Source organism: Topomyia yanbarensis, chromosome 1 (genome assembly GCF_030247195.1).
Source record: "Topomyia yanbarensis strain Yona2022 chromosome 1, ASM3024719v1, whole genome shotgun sequence".
Taxonomy (NCBI): Eukaryota; Metazoa; Arthropoda; class Insecta; order Diptera; family Culicidae; genus Topomyia; species Topomyia yanbarensis.
Window position 1 is genome coordinate 60,215,413 of NC_080670.1, and position 23,851 is coordinate 60,239,263.

At 41.7% G+C, this 23,851-nt stretch overlaps 1 protein-coding gene across 3 annotated transcripts in view; it reads right to left on the reverse strand.

Moving 5' to 3' along the window:
• Nucleotides 1–9,360: 9,360 nt before the first annotated feature.
• Nucleotides 9,361–23,851, reverse strand: part of LOC131677731 (carcinine transporter-like) — a 60,051-nt gene continuing 45,560 nt past the window's right edge. For 2 of the 3 annotated variants that reach the window (XM_058957741.1, XM_058957740.1), the window contains exons 4-8: nucleotides 23,467–23,629; nucleotides 22,932–23,108; nucleotides 22,705–22,854; nucleotides 21,875–22,102; nucleotides 10,249–10,962 (exon numbers count right to left, since the gene is read on the reverse strand). In XM_058957741.1, coding sequence (XP_058813724.1) covers nucleotides 10,281–10,962; nucleotides 21,875–22,102; nucleotides 22,705–22,854; nucleotides 22,932–23,108; nucleotides 23,467–23,629 — 1,400 coding nt within the window. In that variant the 3' untranslated portion in view covers nucleotides 10,249–10,280. Of the gene's footprint in view, nucleotides 10,106–10,248; nucleotides 10,963–21,874; nucleotides 22,103–22,704; nucleotides 22,855–22,931; nucleotides 23,109–23,466; nucleotides 23,630–23,851 lie in introns of those variants that run through there. The other variant, XM_058957742.1, reaches the window with a different exon arrangement.

Here is a 23,851-nt window from a genome sequence, read left to right on the forward strand (position 1 = left end):
ATTCAGAATTTCGAACCGGTTCCGGAATGCATTTGACGGATATTTGGGATAGGTTGGTGTGGCGGCGCTAGTGTTTATCGTATATTAATTCAAATGTTTACAGACGTTTTTAAATATTTTTGTTCGATCATGGATCTCTGTTCTCTGTGGCTTATCTTTTCGATTTGCACCACTGTTCCAATCTATTGAAGTTGAATGGTAACACTATTGTTTACAAATGTCAAAGCATATGGACCCAATTGTCACAAATTAACAAAATAAAACGATTACTTGTAATTCAGTAAAAAATCAGATAGAATGTTTGTCTAGAGTGCTCTAAAGCGTAAGTATTATACGATTTTTGTTAAGGTCAAATATATTATACAATTATTCGCTAGCAGGCTACGGAATCCACCGGATTTTAAATTGTAATTAACATATATTTGGGAAGCATGCGGAATTTAATGCATGGTCCATTAGCAGCAATGTGTGAAGCATTTCAAATTCAAGTGATTTTCTGTTAATTTCGTAGTGCTTCGATATGATCAATTTCAATGGATTGATTCATCGTATTGCAATGTTTGACAAGTAGTGCGAATTTAACAGCAAACCATTTTACATTAACGTAAGCATTTTTTACCGTGTACGTGTGCAACAACTGATTTCAAAAACTGTTTACGGTAACGGTCAATTCAAAATAGTTTTTTCCAAAACTGCGGAGTTGAAGGGGTTAAAATTGAAGAAATGGCAGTTTCGCGATCTTGTCGCTATCTTGTTTTTCTCTATATTTGCTAATTTCCAGTGATAACCACAATAGTTATGTTAGCAATAAAAATCCTCTTTCCCATTTGAACCGTCGAGAGGAACAGACCGTGAATAAAAGTTTTTCCGATGTAGGACTATTAGCACAGACTAACAGACATAACACTCAAAAACAAAGCTTCGCCCGCTTTAACGGTCATTTTAAATATATTTATAGTTGGGACTGTGACCACATTTGAAATTATGGCGCCACTGACATATGAACAAGCATATGGGGGATAGACCACTAGTGAAAAATTGTTCCCAAACCTGAGGGGTAACCCACCAGTAAATGAGTGTTTGGGACTGTGAATAAAAGGTGGAGCTAGTGTTCTGGGAAAATTGTCGGATCGATGTTTTTTGAGGGAATTCCCTCATAGTGTTATGTCTGTTAGTCTGTGCTATTAGTGCGTAGTTATTCCTCGTGAGCCATATTCCATCGGTAGCCCGTTTTCGATTGTGCCTTTTACGAGTCGTCCGTGTGCGAGTCCCGAAAGTTCGAACCGCCAGAAATCACGATCCTGCCTCAACACGGGGTATCTTTGATCGCCGGGGTAAGTTTGATCAAATGAGACTTTTTTCAGTAAGGAACGATAAGATGATTCCCTCTAACAAAATCATCGAAATAAAAAACAAACCATATTCTAAACACATTTAGTTGGGGTGACCGGGGCTGGTTGGCCGAAGGGGCAGGTTGGCCGAGTGCCTTTTATGAAAAGGCTATTATGCGCTGTAGCGAGTGATTTTTGTATCGTGATTTTGCGTACATAATTTATCTCCAGGTTCACTTAAAATTGAAAAAGTTTATTTCCCGGTAGTTTCCGGTTGAATGAGGCATATCATATGAAAAATCAGTTCTTCCTTGCTATAGTAGTGATAAAAATCTACCGAATATTGCCGATTTCGCAATTTAAACCATTTTGAAAATATTAGGCAATTTTTACCAAATTGTATATTTTTCAGCATATGGCGGAACTGTTACCATAATTACAGGAAATCATCTTTGTGATTTAATAGAGGAATGTTCAGAAAGGTGTGTTACAAGTAGCTATGAAAAAAACAAAATTGAACATGTAAGGTCATTAATCCATTCTGAACTGCAGGACAAAAAATCATAGACATTGGCAAATGATTACAAATAGGAATGGAAGGTAATCAGTTATAAGAAGGAATATTTCCTGGACATACAAAAACGTTCACAAAATATTTTGATTCGACTTCTTGGACTAAATCAGCACTCAAGAAAATTGGTCGACCTTCTCAAACTTTTGAAAAAATTTGAGTGCAAGTGTCGCCAAACTCGAAATTCTACTGATGAACTAACTTTCGTTTCTTAAAAGAGCCACAGTGACCACCAAGCGTACTGCTACGTGTAGACTGTGTTCTACGAAGTTCTCCTCGCTTCCGTTCTACGTTCTTTAGTGTGCGAGCCCAAGGTCAAATCTGCAAAAACCGTAAGGCCGGCTACATCAGAAATATTTGTTCTTCTGACCCGAAAGACGAAATGGTTTTCCCATGAAGCCCATGGGTAGTGGAGACATCATTATCATTGTGGACGAAACGTGACCGAAAGGTCCGTTAAATGGTATCAAGCGGTACGTGAAATCTAGTCCAAGGATAGACAAGGTTTTCGTCCCTCTTGTGCTGACCTCTACCGGAGTCCTGGAGAGACCAGCATAGAAACTGGTAGTTTTCGACGTCAGTGCTTACGGTGAAGTGTACGGCAGCAAATTGGCATTTTCCGAGTATACTTTTAATTTCTTACGTTTATGACAAATTACGTCGTTTTTCTTCAAAATACATTGGACAGTTCAGCTTGGAAAATAAAATTTTCGTGCCAATTTTTCTGTTAACTGTCCAACCTTGTTTTTGGTACTTGAAAGCACATTCTGGTACTTAGTTTTGGTATGTGACCACATTTCTTTTTATTTTCAGGATTTTCGCTATCACGACTATTCTTTAAAATTTTGAAAATAGAAAATAGCTTTTCTTTGAACACTTGTTCTTCGGCACTAACTGTGTATAAAAACCGAAAATACGAGCAAATCATGCCCAAAAACCGTTACATCAAAACATACATAAATTGAATTCATGCAACTTTCCATCAAAAATATTTTCGGATGGAAAAGAGATTTGCAATCTCTTCGTAAACTTTTTTTCAAGAAATTTATAAACCACACACTTAAAAATATTTACATCTCACAAGATGCACATAAAAGGAGCGTCACAATTTACTTGAATTTACATTCAAGAACATGTTAAAATGTGCTTTGTTCACAGTTCTCCATCTCCATTCAACCGAGTTTTACGTCAAAAGAGACACAATATTTTATTTTACATCTCAAAACATGTAAAATTCCATTATTAGACAGCAAAATACGTCGCAATGTTGTTTACGTCAAATGTAATTTTCATTTTTTCTAAGTGTGCAGATGAAATTCCACCGGTGTTCATTCAGAATTTAGCAACTGAGCTCACGCCACCTTTATTCTGGCTGTTCAATAAGTCACTTAAATCTGGTAATTTCCCAACAGACTGTAAAAAATCTTTTTCAATACCTATTTATAAATAGGGTAAAAATCCGATATTCGCACTTATTGTGGGATTGCCATTCGATCTTGACTTTTCGAATCCATCATAAATAAAAATATTTTCAACCAAATCAAATATAAAATAATAAATGCACAACATGGGTTATTTAATCCTCAAAAAGGCAAGGGGTCTTTAATCATTAAAAAGGCAGGGGGCCCGGCTAGTTACAGTTCTCTAGTTTCAATGGTTTTGTAATTTAAAATACATATGATCGAGCGTTGTCGGACTTTCGATTCGCTCATGGATAAAATGACAAAAAAGAAGCGGGTCTTATGAGCGATTCTTTACAATTTTAGCTTGCCTTTTGAGGGTTAAAGGCCGTTCAACAAGTACAAACCTTTTTTAATTTATTGATAACTCGTTGAACGCCATGGATAAAGGAAATCAATTAGAAGCTCATTACACTGAAAAACTTGACATTTCCATGGTAATTTTTAAACTTGAAAAATTAGGAATCGATACGAAACACCTCAAGTGGATTCAGTCGTAATTAACAGATCGCCTACAAACAGTAAAATTCTGTGAAGTGAAAACAGATATAATTAAAGTTACATCGTGGGTTCCTCAAAGTTCGCACTTAGGACCTGTTCTTTTCATTTTATATCTCAACGATATCTCTTATTTAAAAAAAAATAAGTAAATAAATAATAGTGCATCTGTTGTGCAAACACTGTTTGGACCTAGGAACAGTAAATCCGTCCAGCACGAATCAGCGAATTTTTCCCTTCCGCAGATCATGTCAAATGAAAGATGAAAGAACAATTCGGTATCTCGCTATCTTTTGTGTAATCTTCGCTGCGAGATCGTATCAGCAGCAGCAACAATTATTATAATCTTACTCAGCCAACCCCAGTTTCGGTCAAAAATATAAGTTTTATGTTGCTTGTGGCACTAAAAACTGGATTCTACCGCACTGCGCACTTATTATTCTTCTATTAAATTCTTCTCATAGACTGGTTAGTTCGACTGGTCTGCCTATGAAAGTACCATCTCTATCACTTGAAATACGTGTGTTTTGACAGCTCACAGTTGTGAGTAGCAGTTTGATCACTCGCATTTTGAAAGTGCGGAGTTCAGGTTGGTGGGAAGTGCGCAATACCAAGCGAAGAGATTTGTATGACGCTTATGAATATGTTGATGAGGTCTATGTTTGGGAAAGTTTTGCACTAGATTGCGAAAATTGTATTTGTTTTTCTTTTTTTTTTCTGATTTAATCGTTTTTCTATAGTGTACTATTAAAATACATTAATATTTTTTATTGGCAATTGTCTGAATTGATTGGTGGTCTAAAGTGTAAGTAAAGCGTACAGATGAAATACCAAAATAAGGTGGCAAATAATGTCAAATGACAATCATTTAAAATTATACGACATTTTCGTGGCGCGGATCAAAATTCAAATTTTAGCATTATACCTATCCATAGCCCCATATAGTTGAGTGAAGCTTTTTCGATGCTGAAAATTGAATTAGATTTAGAATATTCTTCAATTGTAGGTAAGTTCTGCGTCACTTATGATGATCCCAAATTGCACCTTTGATGTATGCATAAGATCAAAATTGAATAATTTGAATTGACCCCTCATCATTCCATCAAATATTATTCAATTGCAAATGACGCAATAAATACGCTAAATGTCCTCCAGCAATCGAGATCAGTACAGAGTGCATAATTCGAAATCAGCTTGGTGACTCAATCACCCTTTTCTCCCTCCACTCCACAGCTAAACCAAACACAAAACCACGCTAATCATAATTCAGTAAACACTCCACATATTCGCACCCTGGGATTCATTAATTTATCGCACGCTGTTTGTCACTTGCGGAGAGGTCAATTTGATTAATATTTATTGAGTCTCATTAGCATTTAATATCGGTTCGGAACAATGCTGGATCCGTGCTACGAGGATTTTATGACCAGCTGGGCCCGATGGTCACCATCACAATCGTTTGCTTTGATTATAGGTAGTTTGCATAGTCGAACAGAAGGATATAGCAAAATAAGTAATAGTGCTAATAGTAGAAAGTGTTACATTTTTAATCCGTACACACTCATTCAAAACGACTCAAAATTTGAGTTCAGAGCACTCAATTTCAAGAACTGAAGCAATATGTCAAAAAATGAGTTTTAATTGAGTAGAGTTAACTCAACTGGTGAGTAAACATTAAATTTTAAAAGTTTCGGGTGAAAAAAAATTATCCCCAAGAAAAAGTTCGTGGAGTTTGACGTCGATTAAAACCGTGATAAAAGATCGAACCTCGGACCTAGGAGTTGTAGAGTCAATGCGGTATATTCAGAAAACTAAAAGGTAGGTTTCTCTGAGTTTTGTTTCTATTAATATCTAGCTCCCTTTCGTGTTTTTATTGTTTTTGCCATTACTACAAGGTTCCGAAATGGCATTAAAGAGATGTCCAGAAACGTCGTCGGATTAATTTCTTAACATCGCTAGCGTCTGGAGGAGCAGGTAAATGATAATTGAAGTACCGATGACATATTTTATAATAACATTAAAAATACTGAAAGATTATTCGCGTTTGCTTTTTGAGTAAAATGTACTCAAATTTGACATTTACATTCCAAGCTCAAAACTGAGTAAACGAGACAAACTCATTTTTTAACTACGTACACTTTTTATGAAATAGAGTGACCAGCCACTCAAATTTGAGTTGCTATGAGCGTGTATGAATTGCAGTACAATTGGGTCATTAAGCCATATGCTGTTTTTGATTTTTTCCGATGCAGCTGACGTAAAAGATACATAATCGAACTTTTACTTTTTTGTGTGCAAAATAACAAATGAAAACCATTTTATAAAATTGAATTATCACGACCACAACTTCCATTGAACCACCTTGATCCCTATCCCTTTGCTGGGATAACTGTCAAAAATGTTAACCCATGTGGCTAAATTCACGATAGTATCAAACAAGGACGTGTTCACATTTTTTTAGAAAATCAATTAAAAAAACTCTGATGTTTTAAAGGTTGAACATATATATTGTTATATTTAGGAAGATAAGCTCTATCGGTTTATGAAATAAAAGGGAAATTTTATTTTCCATTTAATGACGCAATTTCCTTTGAATTGTGACGGTAAATATGAAATGACCGTATCGCCACACAAATGAGCATCTTTTCATTTCCTTCTTTTCACAGAGTTTGTATATGACATCCCTATCCCGTTTGCATTGAGCTGAACTAAGTCAACATCTCAGCGGGCACACAAATTATGGGCCCCACTGACAGTTCAGATTGTTCTGCACGTTCTGCTAGAAGCTAGTCAGCCACAGCACTGATAACCGACATACAAGTAAAGTTTTCAGCTTGTGTAATAAATAAAACTGTCGCTTTGAAATGACAGCAGTAAGTAGCAACTTGCCACTGGCTGGCGCTTCGATCGGCCAGCAATTGCTATACGGGACTTGTTTGCAAACTTGGATACAATGGTGACTCACGCATGCGAACCTGTATGCGATGGTGATTTTCAACGTATTTTCATTTAAATGTTTACACAGGTTTTTCGGGAAAGTTTGTTCTAGCTTATATGTCTGTTCTATGTGGCCACAGTACGGTGTGACTCGGTCTTTAAATGTTTGTTAAAAAATGAAAATATTGGAGCCCAAATTGAAAAAAATGTTGTTTTGTGCTTGTTGGTATATCACAAAAACTTTTAACCATGACATCAACAAATTAAACTAACTTGACCATCACAATGTTGTGTCGAATGAAATCGATTATGTTAATTGTGGATCGATCTTACCGCGACGTTTTAGATCTTGGCTTTGACATAATGGCGGCGTGGCAGATACCTGGTTTCAATTAATCATCTGCACAAAAGCCGTGTGTGCAAGGTGGCCAGATAGAATTCCTTAATATCGGCAGGGTCACTAAAAGTTTATCGGTAGTTATCGGTAGGCCGGGTTGTTGTCCCAAAAACGTAGTATTGACATAGAATTGTAAAATACTGACAACACAGATCTCTGACCAAATCCAACCCAAAAAATGAATGTTGAATAGGATGTGTCCAAAATCAATAAAAATCGGTAGTTTTCGGTAGGAATAACAAAATATCGGTAGTTTTGCCTTGGTCGTCTGTGAATCGGTAGGGAAGACCAAAATCGATAGGACTACCGATAAATCGGTAGGTCTGGCCACCCTGCGCACGCGCGCGCGCGTGTGTGTGTGTGTGTGTGTGTGTGAGAGAGAGAGAGAGAGAGAGAGAGAGAGAGAGAGAGAGAGAGAGAGAGAGATAGAGAGAGCGCATTGAAATGACAGATAGATTAAGTACCATTGACGTTTCTATTCCCGTTAAAAACAAAAAGGTGCTGAATTATTTCGTGATGGATATTTTGCACTACAAAAATCGGTTGAGGTTAGGTATTTCGTGATGAAACGAAACCAATTTCCTTTGGATTGATTTTGTATCTGTGGTTGCTAACGAGCTGTCAGAAACCTTAATTTATTTTGTGTTGGAGTGGTAAGACTATCCGCACCGGTGCACAAGTAAATGCGTGTCCATCCATGCGAGTGATCTCAAAACTGCGAGCTGTCAAAACACATGTATTTCAAGTGATAGAGATGGTACTTTTATAGACAGACCAGTCGAACTAACCGGTCTATGAGAAGAATTTAATGGAACAATGGTAAGTGCGCAGTGCGGTTAGAATCCAGTTTTTAGTGCCACAAGCAATAGTTAGACACCCAGTTTCGCACCGATCGTTGGTAAAAACGTTGCCAGAATAGCAATCTGTTTTCACACCGGTTGTTGTCGTTATAGTTAGTCAAACATTGATGATTAAAATTTTATGGCAGAACCACGCCGTTTTATGTTTCTCGCAAAAAAATATATCCAGCTTTTTATGTGCCATAATGGCGGTCTAAATTGTTCAGTTCGTAATACGTTTAATGGCCCTTTTTTGACAATAATCGTTTACGCCAACCGCCCAGCGAGATTAAGTCATCCTACGTTAGTCCAATGCGTTGGATGTTTATTCAATGAACCCCCGACATCTTCAACTGGGCGTTGCTGTCAAGCTGGCGTAAACGATTATTGTCAAAAAGGGCAATGAAACGTATTATGACCTGAACAATTTAGACCGCCATTATGACACTAAAAAGCTGGATAGGATTCGCTCAAACGTTCTAGGGTTAATGTTGTTTTTTTTCTTGAGGCTGACGCTATATTTGATGCAATCAACCTATGCTATTTTACACATTTCTCAAGTAAAATCGACATCACACTATCAAAATAGTCATTTGATTAGTTTCTCATTCAGGATAAACAGTTATCCATCACGACATCAAATTTCGCAGTGTTGTATGCCATGATGGACTCCTTTCCGGTAAACGAGAAGCTTTACCTACCCATCAACATTAAAAATTCACCGCAACCTGTATCCGTTTTGTTGTTCACTTTACGAAACCACACAGCTGCATAGTAGCATAGGCTATGAGTTGGATCAAAAGTGTTCCCCGCCTTCTCAAACGGGTTGCGCTATCGTTTCGATCCAGTTCAGTGGTGACGATGTACAACCAACAACTGTCACTCTGATAACGAGATAAAGTGCATCCTCTTTGCTCATGGCTATACTTCCGGTCGAGAACAACGGCGTCTGTCGGCAGGAAAGACCATCAATTGTGTTGGCATGTTTACCGGAATGATTGTTGGCGTACGCACAGTTTCAGCTCACCTGATGGCCACTGGCACCGTGCTGATGGCAGACATTGTGTTTCACCTTATTTGGGAGCCAAACGCAAAGATGACTGGCCTTCCGGCTTTCCGGATGACACTTTACAAATAATGGGCCTGGGTGATGTTGCAATCGGTGAATAGATGTTTGACTCGAATTCAATTACAACAATTTATGGAAGTGAGCTCCACTTGTCGCATTTATTTACCGATTTCGTTCATTAAGTGATTCAAACTGTTACACTATATATAAGAAGGTCATCAATATCCACTATAAACAAGTGAAAATACTAAGCACTAATTAGAAAAAAAATGTATGTATATTTATACAAAGATACAATTAAGTAAACGTTCCACCAAGCAATGAGATAATCAACCAGTCTTAATCACAACTGTCCCTGTTCACGGATGCGTTAAGCTTCCTACTCTCTTCTAACTCCAGCTTAAGTACTTCAGCGTGATACGGTTTCGGTTTTTTAGGCAGTGACCAATAGGATTGATGCTGGCCAAACTTCTGAGCCTGTTCGATCGACTCCGGCAGTGTTTGATGCAGCGTCTCTGGCAAGAACGAAGAACAAATGGCTCCCCCAATTGCCATTAGTCCAATAAGTATGAATGGCCACCGGACGTCGTACTCCATGCCCAGATGAACTACGTACGGGCCTAAGATGCCAAACAGGTTGGACATGATTACGGCGAAGGCTAGGCCCGATTGACGCAGGCACGTTGGATAGATCTCGATGGACTGAAGGTTCACGGCAAAGAAGTTAATGCTGCTGCAGAATTTCACCGCAATCGTAAGGACAGTACTGACGGCTGCATATTCCGAATTTCGGATGATTAGCAGGATCGGAATGCACAGGGCGGTAGCGCAGACGTAGGCCAGGGAATTTGTCAGCCGACGCCCTAAACTGTCCGACATAAGCTGGGCGATTTTGTACGCTGGCAGTTCGATTGCACTCTGCCACAGAAAGTTGAGGAACGGATTACCATCCAATCGGGAACTCAGCAGAACCAGTGTGAAGTAGGTTACGTAGGTGAACATCCTGAGAAAATGTTAAAGTTTGATCAAATTCTACTGTATTACAATGCATCGCAATCAACAATGTTATTCTGAAAAAGAAAAAAAAGTATTTTGATTGTTTTTAATAATATTGGAAATTGTCATCACTAATTTACTCATTCAAACATTAACAAAACCGATAATTTATTAATTTTACGCTACGACCCTGCTCTGGCCGCTTCATTAGCAGCCGCAACCTCCGCTTCCTTGAGCCTACTGGCCTCGCTCAATTCACTACCAAATTCAAGCTGCTTCTGTGGCTTAGGTTTCTTCGGCAATGTCCAGAATCCCTGATTCTTCCCGAACTTTTGAGCCTGCTCGATCGATTCTGGAAGGGATTGATGAAGGGTTTCCGGCAACCACGCAGCACATACGGATCCTAGAGCCGATAGCAATCCGATCACCAGGAACGGATACCGTACGTCATACTCCGTACCCAGATAGACGACATACGGCCCTAAAATACCAAATAAATTGGCCATGATGGCTGCGAATGCCAACCCGGTCTGCCGCAGGCAGGTAGGATAGATCTCGATGGATTGTAAATTCACGGCGAAGAAATTAATACTGACGCATAACTTAATGACTATCGTAAGAGTGATGACGGCCACTTCGTTCACCGAGCTTCGAATGATCAACAGAATCGGTATGCAAATGAGTGCCGCGATCGAGAAGGCTGCCGAGTTGGAGGCGCGTCTTCCCAAACTATCGGAAAGAATCTGTCCGATTTTGTAGGCTGGCAGCTCGACTGCGCTCTGCCAAAGGAAGTTCACGAACGGGTTGCCATCCATTCGGGAACTGAGCAGCACCAGCGTGAAATAGGTGATGCTAGCGACGATCCTGGAAAGGGGAAATGCTTCCATACAGTACGTTTTCGAAGGAAATTATGTTTCATGCAAACTTTAAATTGTTACGAATCCGAATCCAGTATGCCAATAGATTGAGCTCATTCTCCTCAGCAAGATGCAATGCATATTCTATCAGAAATTTACAGCAGGCAATGTTAGAAAACGGGTACATGCTAGGAAAATGGATTATTGAAATGACCTCCGGGTTACATGCAATAAAAATGTCGGAAACGTTTGAACTAAATTTAATTGGTTCTCTTATGGTTGTGATTGTTAAAGGCAATGTATTGAATTGCTAAAGCCCACTATTTATCGAATAGGAAGTATTAGTTCCGTTTGAAAAATTTTGAATCATTGCTCGGGTAGATTTGTTATAGGAAAATAAAATATTTGCCATGCAAACACGCGGCGTTTCGAAGGTTTTCAATGCTCTAAATACTCGAGAATCAACAAGACCTTGTCGTATGTTGCCGTGCTTGGTTCGAAAGCTAAGAAGCCATACCAAATTCCTATTGCAGGTTACAGCCATTTTTTTCATTCATGCATTAACGACCCTTCCGGACCTACTGGGAGTTGGGGAGTTTTGTTAGAATATGGTGAGCTAAAGCAATGTTGGGCTCTGCTAAACCTCTATAAAAAGCCATATAAATCGGAAAGCAGCTCCGTCGATGCGAGTCGGTGCCACTTCCGCTAAGATTTTATCCAAGATTTTAGTATAAAGCACCCCAACCCATCTGGAGTGTCAACCGGTACAGTAGGATCTATCCCAGAAAGATCCTAATTATGTCATACTGGGGGCCGAACACGGATGCGAATAAGGATTTCATCGAAATTGAACCACGGACCGACAACCGACAGCCACGCCATTCCACTACCCTAGTAAGGATGGGTGACACTTCCCCGAAACGGCGAGTGGGCCAATGGTACTGGCTGCCCCTTGTCCCGTTAAAACTTTGGTAGGTCCCCAAGTACATTCGAAACCCGGCATCTTAGCCGGTGGAAGTATGCGCAGTTCCTGATTAGCGCCGATCCGGTTCTGAACGCGGTACTCCAAGAAAGACCGCATGCAGCCTCACTGCTTACAAATGTAACTATGGGATCATATAGAGGCGAATACTTACTACGAGTGTAGCTAGCGGCTTGGGGTTGGGACCCAAAAAGTATGGAAGAAGATTCAAACAACAAAAATAAAAATAAAAACTAACGAAGCAAGTGTGGTGAGCTCGTTTGCCAAATGTGGGCTAGCGAGGTCACCGAGCCACCACAAAGAACAAGTACAACTGAAACAGCAGCAGCGCGAGCAGTCCAGGGAGGACATACCGAGCACAAGCGGCGATAAACCAACTGGACGCCAAGGAAAGCTAGGGTTTCAGGTGCGCATGCCGAAACCAAGCATTACCCAAGAAGACCAGCAGTCTGGGTTACTCAAAGTGAAGAAGTCAGGGCCGGCGTTACACTTTTAGCCCGAGTAGGTAGTAAGACAAGCATGAAGTGAGTGATTTCTTACTGGGAATTTGTCGAATATGCGCAAAGCACACGATTGCATTACATTCACATAAATCACTTGTGATGTGTTTGTGCAAATGAGATCGTGGTATATTGCGGATTTCAAACGCGCGTATTGAGTGCCCGAGACACATTCGTGGCAGATTTCAAATTAATTAGTCTAAAGTTTCTAGTGGGTAATTACCCACTCATCTATTTTCGAGTGGGTAGTAAGGAAAAAAACCAAGAACTCTACGAATTCGTGAAAAGCAAAGGCAATGTGCACGGACAGATCAAGAATCTAGTGATAAGCATCAAATCCGTCGTAACAGCAGCCGCATGCGAACAGATGGCGTTACTAGAATGAGCTGAAGACGCCGAAAAGACGCTGAAGACCACAGAGATAGCGAAAGCTGAAGCCTATGAGACACCGAAAAGTGACCAGTATTCTCGATCAGAGAAAATAGTAAGGGAAACATCAAGAGAGGAAGAGGAACCGATTAAGCCCAAGAAGGCCGATGAAAGGCAGCGAGACAGCCGACACATGGAGAATGAAACCGTAGAAAAGAGAAGGAAAAAAACAGAAAGAAAACGAGGAAAAGAAGGAAGAAGCCTTTGGCCGCGCCAGGAAGGTATAGAAGAAACGCTTTAGTCGTCGAAGTAAACGACTGGACGACTGGAAGAATGTAGTAAGAACCAGGCATCAGAACCGCTATATGCTGTTCGAGTTGAAGAAAGATTCATTGATCACGATTTTGACTTATCGGGAACTCGTGGCGGAAGCTGTGGGCGGAAAGCGAACGTAAGAGCTTTAGTTCAAGAAGCAGTGGTCGAGTGCAGGAATCTGGATGAGATCACAACGGTAAACGAAGTGATCTGTAATCTGGAGAAAGACCAGATGTCAATCACGTTTAGGAAGGCGTATAGTAGCACACGGACAGCAGTGGTATGCTTATCGCCAACCGCAGCCAACCAGCTTATATCGAACGGTAAGATCAAACTCGTATGGTCGGTATGCTCCTTACGATTGATCCCTAGAGCCACTAGACAAACGGAGAGGTATTTCAAGTGCATGGGTCTCGGTTATCAGACAATGCATGTGGGCAGAAGGAACACATTGCTAAAGACTGTATAAAGCAAATGAAGTACTTGTTCTGCACAAAGGAGGGCGGAAAGGACCACATGACAGGAGGCTTCTTATGCCCAGAAGACAAAAAGGCGAAGCTATATGTAAAACTGTGCAACGAAGGTTCCACTAGCACATTCCGTAAAGCAGTGGGGAAACCATCATCGACGTAATATTATGCAGTGCATAGCTCATGGATAACATGATTTGGAGAGTTAGTGAGTAGTACATACATAGTGACTACCAGGCTATGCACTACACCATTGGTCATCGGAATTGCATTGTAACGCGGAGAGTTGGGACTGGCGAGCGCAAGTGGAAAGTTCGATAAGAAACTTTTTATGGAAGCATTTCACTCTGACAGCCTCGCTCCGATTTCAAATGTTGATGAGCTGTAAGAAACATTAGCGAGGACGTGTGACGGAACAATTCCGAGGAAAATAGAGCCGAGGAACTGCCGGCGTATTGGTGGAACGAAAGGCTCAGCATCCTCCGTGATGCCTGCCTAAAAACCAGAAGACGAGTCTCCAATGACGAGTTCATTATAGTGATTAAAGGGTTGAAAGCAAAGAAAACTTCCGGTCCGGACGTTATCATCAACGTGGCACTAAAGACCGCGTTTCCGGACATGTTCAGTATAGTTCTACAGAAATTCCTGGACGAAGGCTTCTTCCTTCTAGAAGCTGGTGTTGCTGCCAAAACCAGGGAAATCATCAAGAGATCCAGCATCGTATCGGTCTATATGCCTGCTAGATACTCTCGGTAAGCTCCTGGAAAGGTTCATCCTCAACAGGCTGACGACCTACGCAGAAAGTGAGAACCGACTATTGCAGAGGCAGTTCGGGTTCCGGAAAGGGATATCGATGGGGGACGCCAGCCGCACAGTCACCGCGAGCGCGGAGAAAGCATTGAAGCAAAAGAGAAGGGGCAATCGCTACTGCGCCGTGGCAAAGATCGACGTGAAGAACGCGTTTAATAGTGCTAGCAGAATGGCGATCGCCGTAGCACTGCACAGAATCCGGGTTCCGGACTATCTGTGCAAGGTTCTGAAAAGTTACTTCCAGAACCGAGTACTGGTCTGCCGAAACGAACATGGGGCAGATGTCGATTAGGGTCACAGCGGGAGAACCTCAGGGCTCCATACTCATCCCAGCGCTCTGGAATATAATGTACAATTCAGTGTTACAACTGAAACCGCCCAGGGGAGTGGAGATCGTCGGTATAGCAGATGATGTTCGCCTGACGATAACCGGCGAGACCCTTGAGAAGGTGGAGATGTCGACGGCAGAGACAACAGGCATCGTGGAAACCTGGATGGCTAACGTCAAGTTGCTGCTGGCTCACCACAAGACCGAGGTAGTGCAGGTCAGCAACCGCATAAAACATGTCGAGATCAGGGTCGAGGGACAATCCATCCCATCGAAGCACCTGGGAATGAAATCCCAAATCTGTCAACATGGGTCAATAGAAAGCAACGACAGGTGAATTTCCACCAGACACAGCTCCTGTCGTTTCCGGCTGCTTACGGAGGTATCTGCAGCGGTTTGGGCACGCAACGGAGTCTGAGATTGTCGAGAAAACCCCGGAACATGTGGTCTTTGAATGTCCGATGTTCGAAACGACGCGCAGGGAGATGCATGAGGGAGGACCGGATATAAACACGGATAATGTCGTCTGCAGAATGACGAGCGACGTAAACAAGTGGAACGCAGTCAACAGAGTGATGACGCAGATCATGACCGCCTCACAGTGGAAATGGCGTAATGAATACGAGCAACAGTTTCAGAAGAGCAAGCATCATTGGGAAACTCTTCGCCGGAGTAGGCTAGATCCGCCGCCGGAGACTAGTCGAGTAGACAGCGAAAGAACGCTGGGTTTGAGTAGTCATAACGCCAGTGAATCGGACGCCACGCTCCACCCGGAATCGTCGAACCGACCACGGCACTCTACCGGTTGACCCGAGATTAATATAGCGAAAACCAAAGAAGAATTGCTATCGAGAGAACTGTTTTTGCCGCAGAACACTCAATTGACGTAAACTAAAGTCACCGCCAGGACTTAGACTGAGTAGACCGCGACGAGAAACCACCAGTCGTGGGTCGTCGTCGGGGCACCAGCGAACCGGACGCCCTGCTCCACTGGAATCTCAGAACCGACTTAGGCACCTGACTGTTTGGCTCTATTTCGTGAAAGCTTCTCCCATGGGGAAATTCTCAACCGGAGTAGGTTAGGCATATCGTCGAGTAGTTCGCGAAAAAGGCTGGAGCTCGACGACGTACTTAATGGAACAAGGAAAGTACTAAAAGTAAAATAGACAATCTGAAGTTTGCCGCCTCGGATTACGCACGTGGGGGAAGAGCACTAATTCTCGACCTACAGCTAACTTTACTACTTCCATACAGAAATTGCCACGTTGTGTGGATGGTCGAAAACTGACAGTAGTGTGTGTGCTGTGCACATTGAAAATTTTCTCCCGGAAGTAATGCCCTAGGGTAGTTCCGAAGAGGAATCAGGTTCCGTGCAAGAGTAGTTGTTTTAACGGTTCGGGTAGCTGCCCAAACCTATTCCCTGAGTTGTTGGTTGGTGCAACATTGGACCGATTATTTGGTTGCATAGTCGGCCGTTTGCGTTTAATCGGTGAGAAAATCGGGAGGATTTTCTATGGGGCCGCCAATGACAGATGTTAGTAGTAAACAAATGAGCGAAATTTTCTCTTTCATTATCTGCTGTGAAATGCTAACGACTAGTAACAGTTTGTCTAGAATTTCCCTTCAAAGATGGTTTTGACAGTTGGCTTTTACGCCGTAATCATATACTTGTCAAGAATTTCACTCAAGAAAATTATTTAGGTGTTACATTTGTTATACTCGCAACAGGGCTTCCGCCGGCCATGGTGTGCGTAAAGGACGATTCAGACGATACATCAGCTTCCGTCAACGTCAACGGAACGTCACCATTCCGTCAGAATAAGTTTAATACTTTTTCTCTTGTGCCCGTTTACACGCGCCGTACGTCAAAACGTTCCATGCCGTTGATACCGGTAGTTGCTGTACAACAAGTGCTAATGATAAAATGTGTAGTGCTGTAATCGAATATGGTTAGAGTAGCACAAATTAATCTTCAGCATAAACGTACAGCAACTATGCATCTATCTCGCCTTGTACAGGAAGGGAAAGCTTCCATAGCTTTGGCTCAAGAACCGTATTTCCATAAAGGAAAATTCTATGTTGGAAAGCTACTTAACCCCGTCTTCGTAGCTTTCAACAAAAATGGCATGACAAATCCACGTGAAATGCCTCGTGCATGTATACTTGCGAATAGTGCAATTGACGCTTGTCTTATATCGGACCTCACAACTCGTGATATTTGTACTGTCATGGTAAATATGACTGTTGACAACATAAACAAGAAATACGTCTATTGTTCTGCATATTTGCCGCATAATGAACCATCACCTTCTGATGATTTCAAAAGGGTTGTATCATACTGTGGCAGAAATGGGTTTCCTCTCATAATCGGCAGTGATGCAAATTCCCACCACATAATTTGGGGCAGCTCTGATATCAATTTGAGAGGCACCGAATTGATGGAATACTTAAGTAGTACAAATCTGCACATTCTTAATGCAGGGAACCGCCCAACTTTTGCACGAGCTGGCAGAGAAGAGGTGTTAGATGTAACTCTCTGCTCTGACAGTATTACGCATGAGTTGACAAACTGGCTCGTACCAAACGAGCTCGAACCGTCGTTATCTGATCATAAGTACATCGACTTTGATCATTTAAACGTTTCGCTAGATATCGTCACCTATCGTAATCCCAAATCTACGAACTGGGACCTCTACGAAGAGGGCTTGGCGACTAGGTTTCATGGGTATCTTCCGACGATTAAATCTCCAAGTGATTTGGATGAGGTCGTGGATAAAACAAGCTCACTCATAGTAGCAGCATACCAAGAGGCTTGTCCGCTTCGAGTTATGCGTGCTTCTAGAACACCTTGGTGGAATACCGAACTTGTTCGACTCAAAAAGTTATGTAGGAGAGCTTGGAATTGCAGACGCAGGGACGGGTCGGAGGCATTTAAGTTGGCTCTCAAAGCATACAGAAATGCCCTTCGATCCTCTGAGCGAAGTGGTTGGAAAAGCCTCTGCACAAATGTCTCAAGTCTCAACGAGACTAGTAGATTAAATAAGTTACTTTCGAAATCGAAAGACTTTCATGTCAGTTCCATTAGAACTGCTAATGGTAAATACTCGTCTGACGAAGATGTAGTACTCAACTGTCTTTTTGACACACACTTTCCAGGTTGTACGGAGCCATCACTGACGACTGCCTCTGAGTTCTTTTCAGGCAGTTCTGATTCTTGGGCATTTGCTCGTAGAATTGTGACAACCGAATCGATCAAATGGGCGATTGAAAGTTTTGCTCCATATAAGTCTCCGGGAAAGGACGGAATTATTCCAGTTCTACTACAAAAAGGATATGAACACTTCAAGCATATTTTGAAAAAGGTTCTTACTTGCAGTCTTGCAACATGATACATTCCATTAGCGTGGCGGGAAATAACTGTCAAATTCATTCCCAAAGGTGGCCGCGTCACTTATGAGGAGGCAAAGAGCTTTAGACCGATCAGTCTGACCTCCTTCCTTCTCAAATCAGTGAAAAGTTTAATCGACCACTACATTCGGGATGGTAGCTTGGGCGAGCACCCGCTGCATGCAATGCAACATGCATATCAGCGGGGGAAGTCTACTACCACCCTGTTACACAATGTTGTCTACAACATTGAAAAAGCTTTTTCACAAAAGCAATCAAGTTTAGGAGTTTTTCTCGATATTGAAGGTGCTTTTGACAACGTGTCTTTTGAATCCATTTTGGAAGCAGCACGAGATCATGGAGTACCTTCATATATCACGAACTGGATACACGCAATACCTAGCAACCGACATCTGTGCTCATCGTTAAGGCAAGTAGCACACCACCTTGAGGAAACTGAGTGCCTGCGGATGTCCTCAAGGTGGTGTGCTGTCACCACTTCTATGGAACCTTGTCGCCGATAGCTTGTTGAGAAAACTAAATGAGCTTGGGTTTCCGACGTATGGTTTCGCCGATGATTATCATATAATGATCACCGGTATTTGCATTAACACACTTTTTGATTTGATGCAACAAGCCTTATGTGTTGTTGAGCGGTGGTGTCTTCATGTTGGACTATCAGTTAATCCAAATAAAACCTCAATGGTGCTTTTCACGCAACGAAGGATTACAACCGGAGCTCGTCCATTGCAGTTTTTTCGACTCTGAAATTATTGTCGAAGATCAAGTTAAGTACGTTGGGGTAATTCTCGATTCAAAACTTAATTGGACAGCTCACATCGATTTCAGGATCAAGAAAGCTTGCATGGCCTTTGGCCAATGTAGACGGGCTTTCGGCAAATCTTGGGGACTCAAACCCAAGTACATTCAGTGGATCTACACAACAATTGTTAGACCAATACTGGCATACGGGTGCCTTGTTTGGTGGCAGAAGGGAGAAGTCATGACAATCCAATCAAAGTTAAACCATCTTCAGAGGATGGTCTTGATGGCGATGACTGGTGCGTTCTCGACAACACCTACTGCTGCTCTCGAGGCACTCTTGAACATAAAACCACTACATGTGTTTCTGAAACAAGAAGCACTTTCTTGTGCATACCGTCTTAAGGTTACTGGGCTCTGGAGCAGTAACCCAATAGTCGTGTAACTAGCCACACAAGACTGTGGCCCCAAATGGTTACTTGGGATGAATATACACTTGCTCCCAGTGACCTTACACTCACATGTAGTTTTCCTTCTAAAACTTTCAATGTGAGAATTCCTCTTCGTGAGGAATGGCTGTCTGGCTGGATGGAGCGACAACTTGAAGAATACGTAGTTTGTTATTTGGACGGTTCTTTGTTGGAGGGCCGAGCCGGTGCTGGTGTCTATTGTCATGAGATGAGATTAAACCAATCTCACTCGCTTGGTAGATACTGTACCGTATTCCAAGCAGAAATCTTTGCGATTCTGTGTGGCGTACAATCCGCACTTCAACAGGAAATTTGCGGTAAAAGAATCTATTTTTGCTCTGACAGTCAGGCTGCCCAGAAAGCACTTAGTACGGCAGATTCGAGATCGAAATTAGTAATCGCATGTCGAACTCAAATCGAAGAACTTAGCATTTCAAATGCTATCTACCTTCTATGGGTACCCGGTCATTCCGGTATTACTGGAAATGAATGGGCGAACGAATTGGCTACAGCTGGCGCTGCGACTGATTTCGTTGGTCCAGAACCAGTTCTACCACTGTCAATAAGTTGGATAAAGCACAAGATTCGCTCTTGGGCTGCATTCGAACATGCCAACCATTGGCGTAGCTTGCAAACTTGCGTTCAAACAAAGGCTTTTCTGCCGGATGTGAGTCCGAAAATGTCAAGAAATTTGTTGCATTTTTCTAAGCACAACTGCAGTATTCTGGTCAGGGCACTGACTGGACATTGCAAACTCAATTATCACATGGCTACTATTCAGCGCGCTGAGTATTATTCATGTGATCTTTGTGAATCCGATTACGGAACATCATATCATTTGATATGCAATTGCCCTGTATTAATGCAATTGCGCATCCGGATTTTTGGTTCTCCATACATAGATGAACCTACAGAGAGCTGAAATTTAAGGATATGCTTTTGTTCCTAACCCAGTGTGGTAAAGAGCTATAGTTTTTTAGCCGTATTTGAATGACAATATCTCTTCGGGGGTGTTGTCGTTCTGTTATCTCAATATCCCCTAGGGGGTGTTGATATATCCGCTCACTGTTTGAGCAGAGGTTCTAAATCCCTCCGGGGGTTGGAAGTTTTATTCCTGCTGTTGTAGCACCTGCAGATCGTTCAGCATCACTCCGGGGGTGTAGAATGCTCTGTTTTAATTGTTCTGTGTCGTTGTTTTCCTTACCCCTTACCTTACCACTTCCCCAATCCTTCCCATCAGGAAAATGATGAAAAGACGATTCTTGGCAAGGCACAAATCTCCGATCAACATGGGGAACGTGCCATTTGAGCCAGACGCTACTGATTCCTGATTCCTGATACATTTGTTATACTCGCAACAGGGCTTCCGCCGGCCTTGGTGTGCGTAAAGGACGATTCAGACGATCCATCAGCTTCCGTCAACGTCAACGGAACGTCACCATTCCGTCAGGATAAGTTTAGTAATTTTTCTCTTGTGCCCGTTTACACGCGCCGTACGTCAAAACGTTCCATGCCGTTGATACCGGTACCGAAAATCCCGATAATACCGACCCATTTTTGGTACCGTAATACCGGTACTGAACAAAAGCCAGTACCGGTATTTTCGGTACTATACAATTTTTATGACAAATATGTTAACTCTGCAGAGGAATCTGTTTCAAAATATCTTGCAGACCAATAACGTTTAGTTATATTAATTTGCCTTCTAGATAAATCGTTGAGATAACACCTTTGTGTGGGAATGAGGTGGGGCCATCATCATAGTAATTCTAGAAGTTAAAGTTTTATTAGCGACATTCTGATTGGTTTCCATTATTTGCTGGGTGGCGCGTAATAAGACTATGGTCTAAGTCATGTCTGTATTTGGTTTGCTCTTAAACCTTTATCTATAATAGAACGAACAGCGACATTACGTTCGAGAAGCAAGCAAGAGAGGAAATGCGATTAACCTGCTCGGATTTACTGCCATTCTCGCTTTGATTTACTGTTGTTAATAGGGTTTCATACATTTACCATCTGTTCAAGTCGACGAAAGTCGCACCACTTAGCAGTTATTGATATCAAAGCATTTCGAAATAAGAGAAGGTGCCCTATACGAAAAATATCTTCTGTGAAATGAGTCTTGCCATTCCGAAGCAATTAAAAACAATAAACATGTTTTTTGATCAGCAAAAATCAATCATCTGAGAATAAGATCATCAGTTTGAGCATTCAATTTCAGTTTGACCGGTTGAGACAAAAACAGGTCTGATGGTAATAGATCAAATAAATAAATGAATAAACAAACAAATATACAAAAAATACAATCAATAGATGCGATAACATTAAAACTCGAACACAAATAGCTGCATGCTTCATTCTTCGTTTTTCTCTAGCCTCAGTTCCAAACAGCCTGCCGTAGCTAAAACCATGCAATTATTCCCATTCGTTCATAATGAATTCGCAGGATTAGATAATAGATCGAAAAATGCAACTAGATTGAATTGAACTTGTTCTTGCTCATATCCAAGAAGGTCTGGGACTTACCAGCAAACGACGCAGAGAATGGTATTTTTCGCCATCCGCCAACCGCTGAACAGGGACGCCATACCGTAGACGGTTTCGATTTTCCGATGGGAGAACAGCTTTTCCAGCGTGTGCTCGTCTAACGACAGCCGGTGGATACCGTTGGCGGTGGCAATCTTCCTCAGTTCCCCCATTGACCGACCGTACTTGCCTCGGGTTGCCAGCCATCGGGGGGACTCAATCAAGTATCTGAACGTGGAAATAGGTAAAAAAAGGAAAAAAAAAGTTATAGAACCAGGACAAACAAGAATTGAGAATAGAGGTATCCTTCTGTGGCCGGGAAAAACGGTTCACAAATGTTGGGCTCCATATTGTACCGTTTTCCACCTAAGCTGCGTGCATGTAGGTGAAAAAAGCGCAACTGCAAAATTACTTTCCACCATGTTATTGCGGGTGCAGTGTATCTGTGTTTGCACGCTTCCTCTCGGAGACCCGGAGGCGAGTACGGAATCTACATCCCGCGAAACGATGTGCACGTGCAGTTTTCACCTCTTTTTTTGCTCCATGAATGGATGCTGTTATGAATGGGATTATTTATTGGGTGTTGCTATTTTTGTTACACCCCTGCTGTTGGCAGGAACGCGGGAATTGAAACTAATATGCATAAATTACAGTTTCCGATCGTTTGGCAATCGAACAGTTTTTCATTGTTCGAAGGATGTGTAAGCGAAGGGCTGAATAGTACAATCGAAGCAACTGATCGATTCATACTCTTACCAGCCGAAACCTTCATACTGCGCCTTATGCGGCAAAACACTCTTCTCACCTGCCAAAGTCACGTATGTACTTACTGTGGAATGAAGATGAACAGAAATATGGGAAGAGTGGTGATCATCAGGGCCCAGAACCAGTCACGTGTCGCCCAGAACACCATCGGTAGTATGCAAAGTCCCGTCGTCCAACCGATGCACTGCATCATAGAGATGTACCCGCGACGTTCACTAAAATGGCATTGAGTGGTACATCAATCACCAGGTCAGTTATGAATTCTGCAAAATTTTCGCAACGCGACGCTTACCTTTTGGACATTTCCATGGCAATAATCAGAGGTGCCTGGAAAATCGAGTTAGCCGTCAGTGATCCCAGCACGGCGGCCATACAGAACACAATGTAAATCGATGCAGTGAACATGGAGATTAACCGACCAGCGGTGATGATAAGAACGCTAAAGTAGAACACCGGTTTGCGCCCGAGACTGTGTAATGCAGAGAAATGAGATTAGTTAAATGATTTTCCAATCTTCTTGAATGTTTTTTGGTACTGTATTTTTTATGTTTTAGATCAGGAATCATTTATGTTTTGAATTTATACAAAGATTAAAAATCATTCAGTGTATAGGTTTCTGTACTTGAAGCATTACTGAATATTGTGCTCGTGCACTCGATCTTTCTCATAATTTGAGTACGATTTATTCTTCAATAGGTACTAGGTTTGAGAAACCAAGATTGAACGGCAATAAACCAACAAACCGATCATTTACAAATCATAATAAAAAGTCGCATTGATCCTGTGTCAAACTAAGTACATAAATCCATGATTTTAAGAATACTCACGTGTCGCCGAGTTGGCCAAAGATGAACGTCCCGACCAGCTCACCGAAGCGGTTATACACAAAAATGTTCGTCTCTCGGAAGCCCTTGTCACAGATCCAGTCATGCTCGGTGATTGGTGTGCGATCGTAGTAGGTCCGATCATATTCGTAACCATAGGCACAATCTGTAAAAATAAACTGTTTTATTCCACCTAGTCGTGCGATTGTGCCTTTCTTATTTATCCAAACTATGAGTCATTAGCTGGTTCATGTTCAATATAATTGTGGAAGTGTCTACTACATTCTTATTTCATTCTTAAACAAAAAATTAAAGTTATAATTACGTAATCAGTATGAGCTCAACGTTGTTTTCAAGTGATCATATTTTGAAATGCTGGGGGAATGGG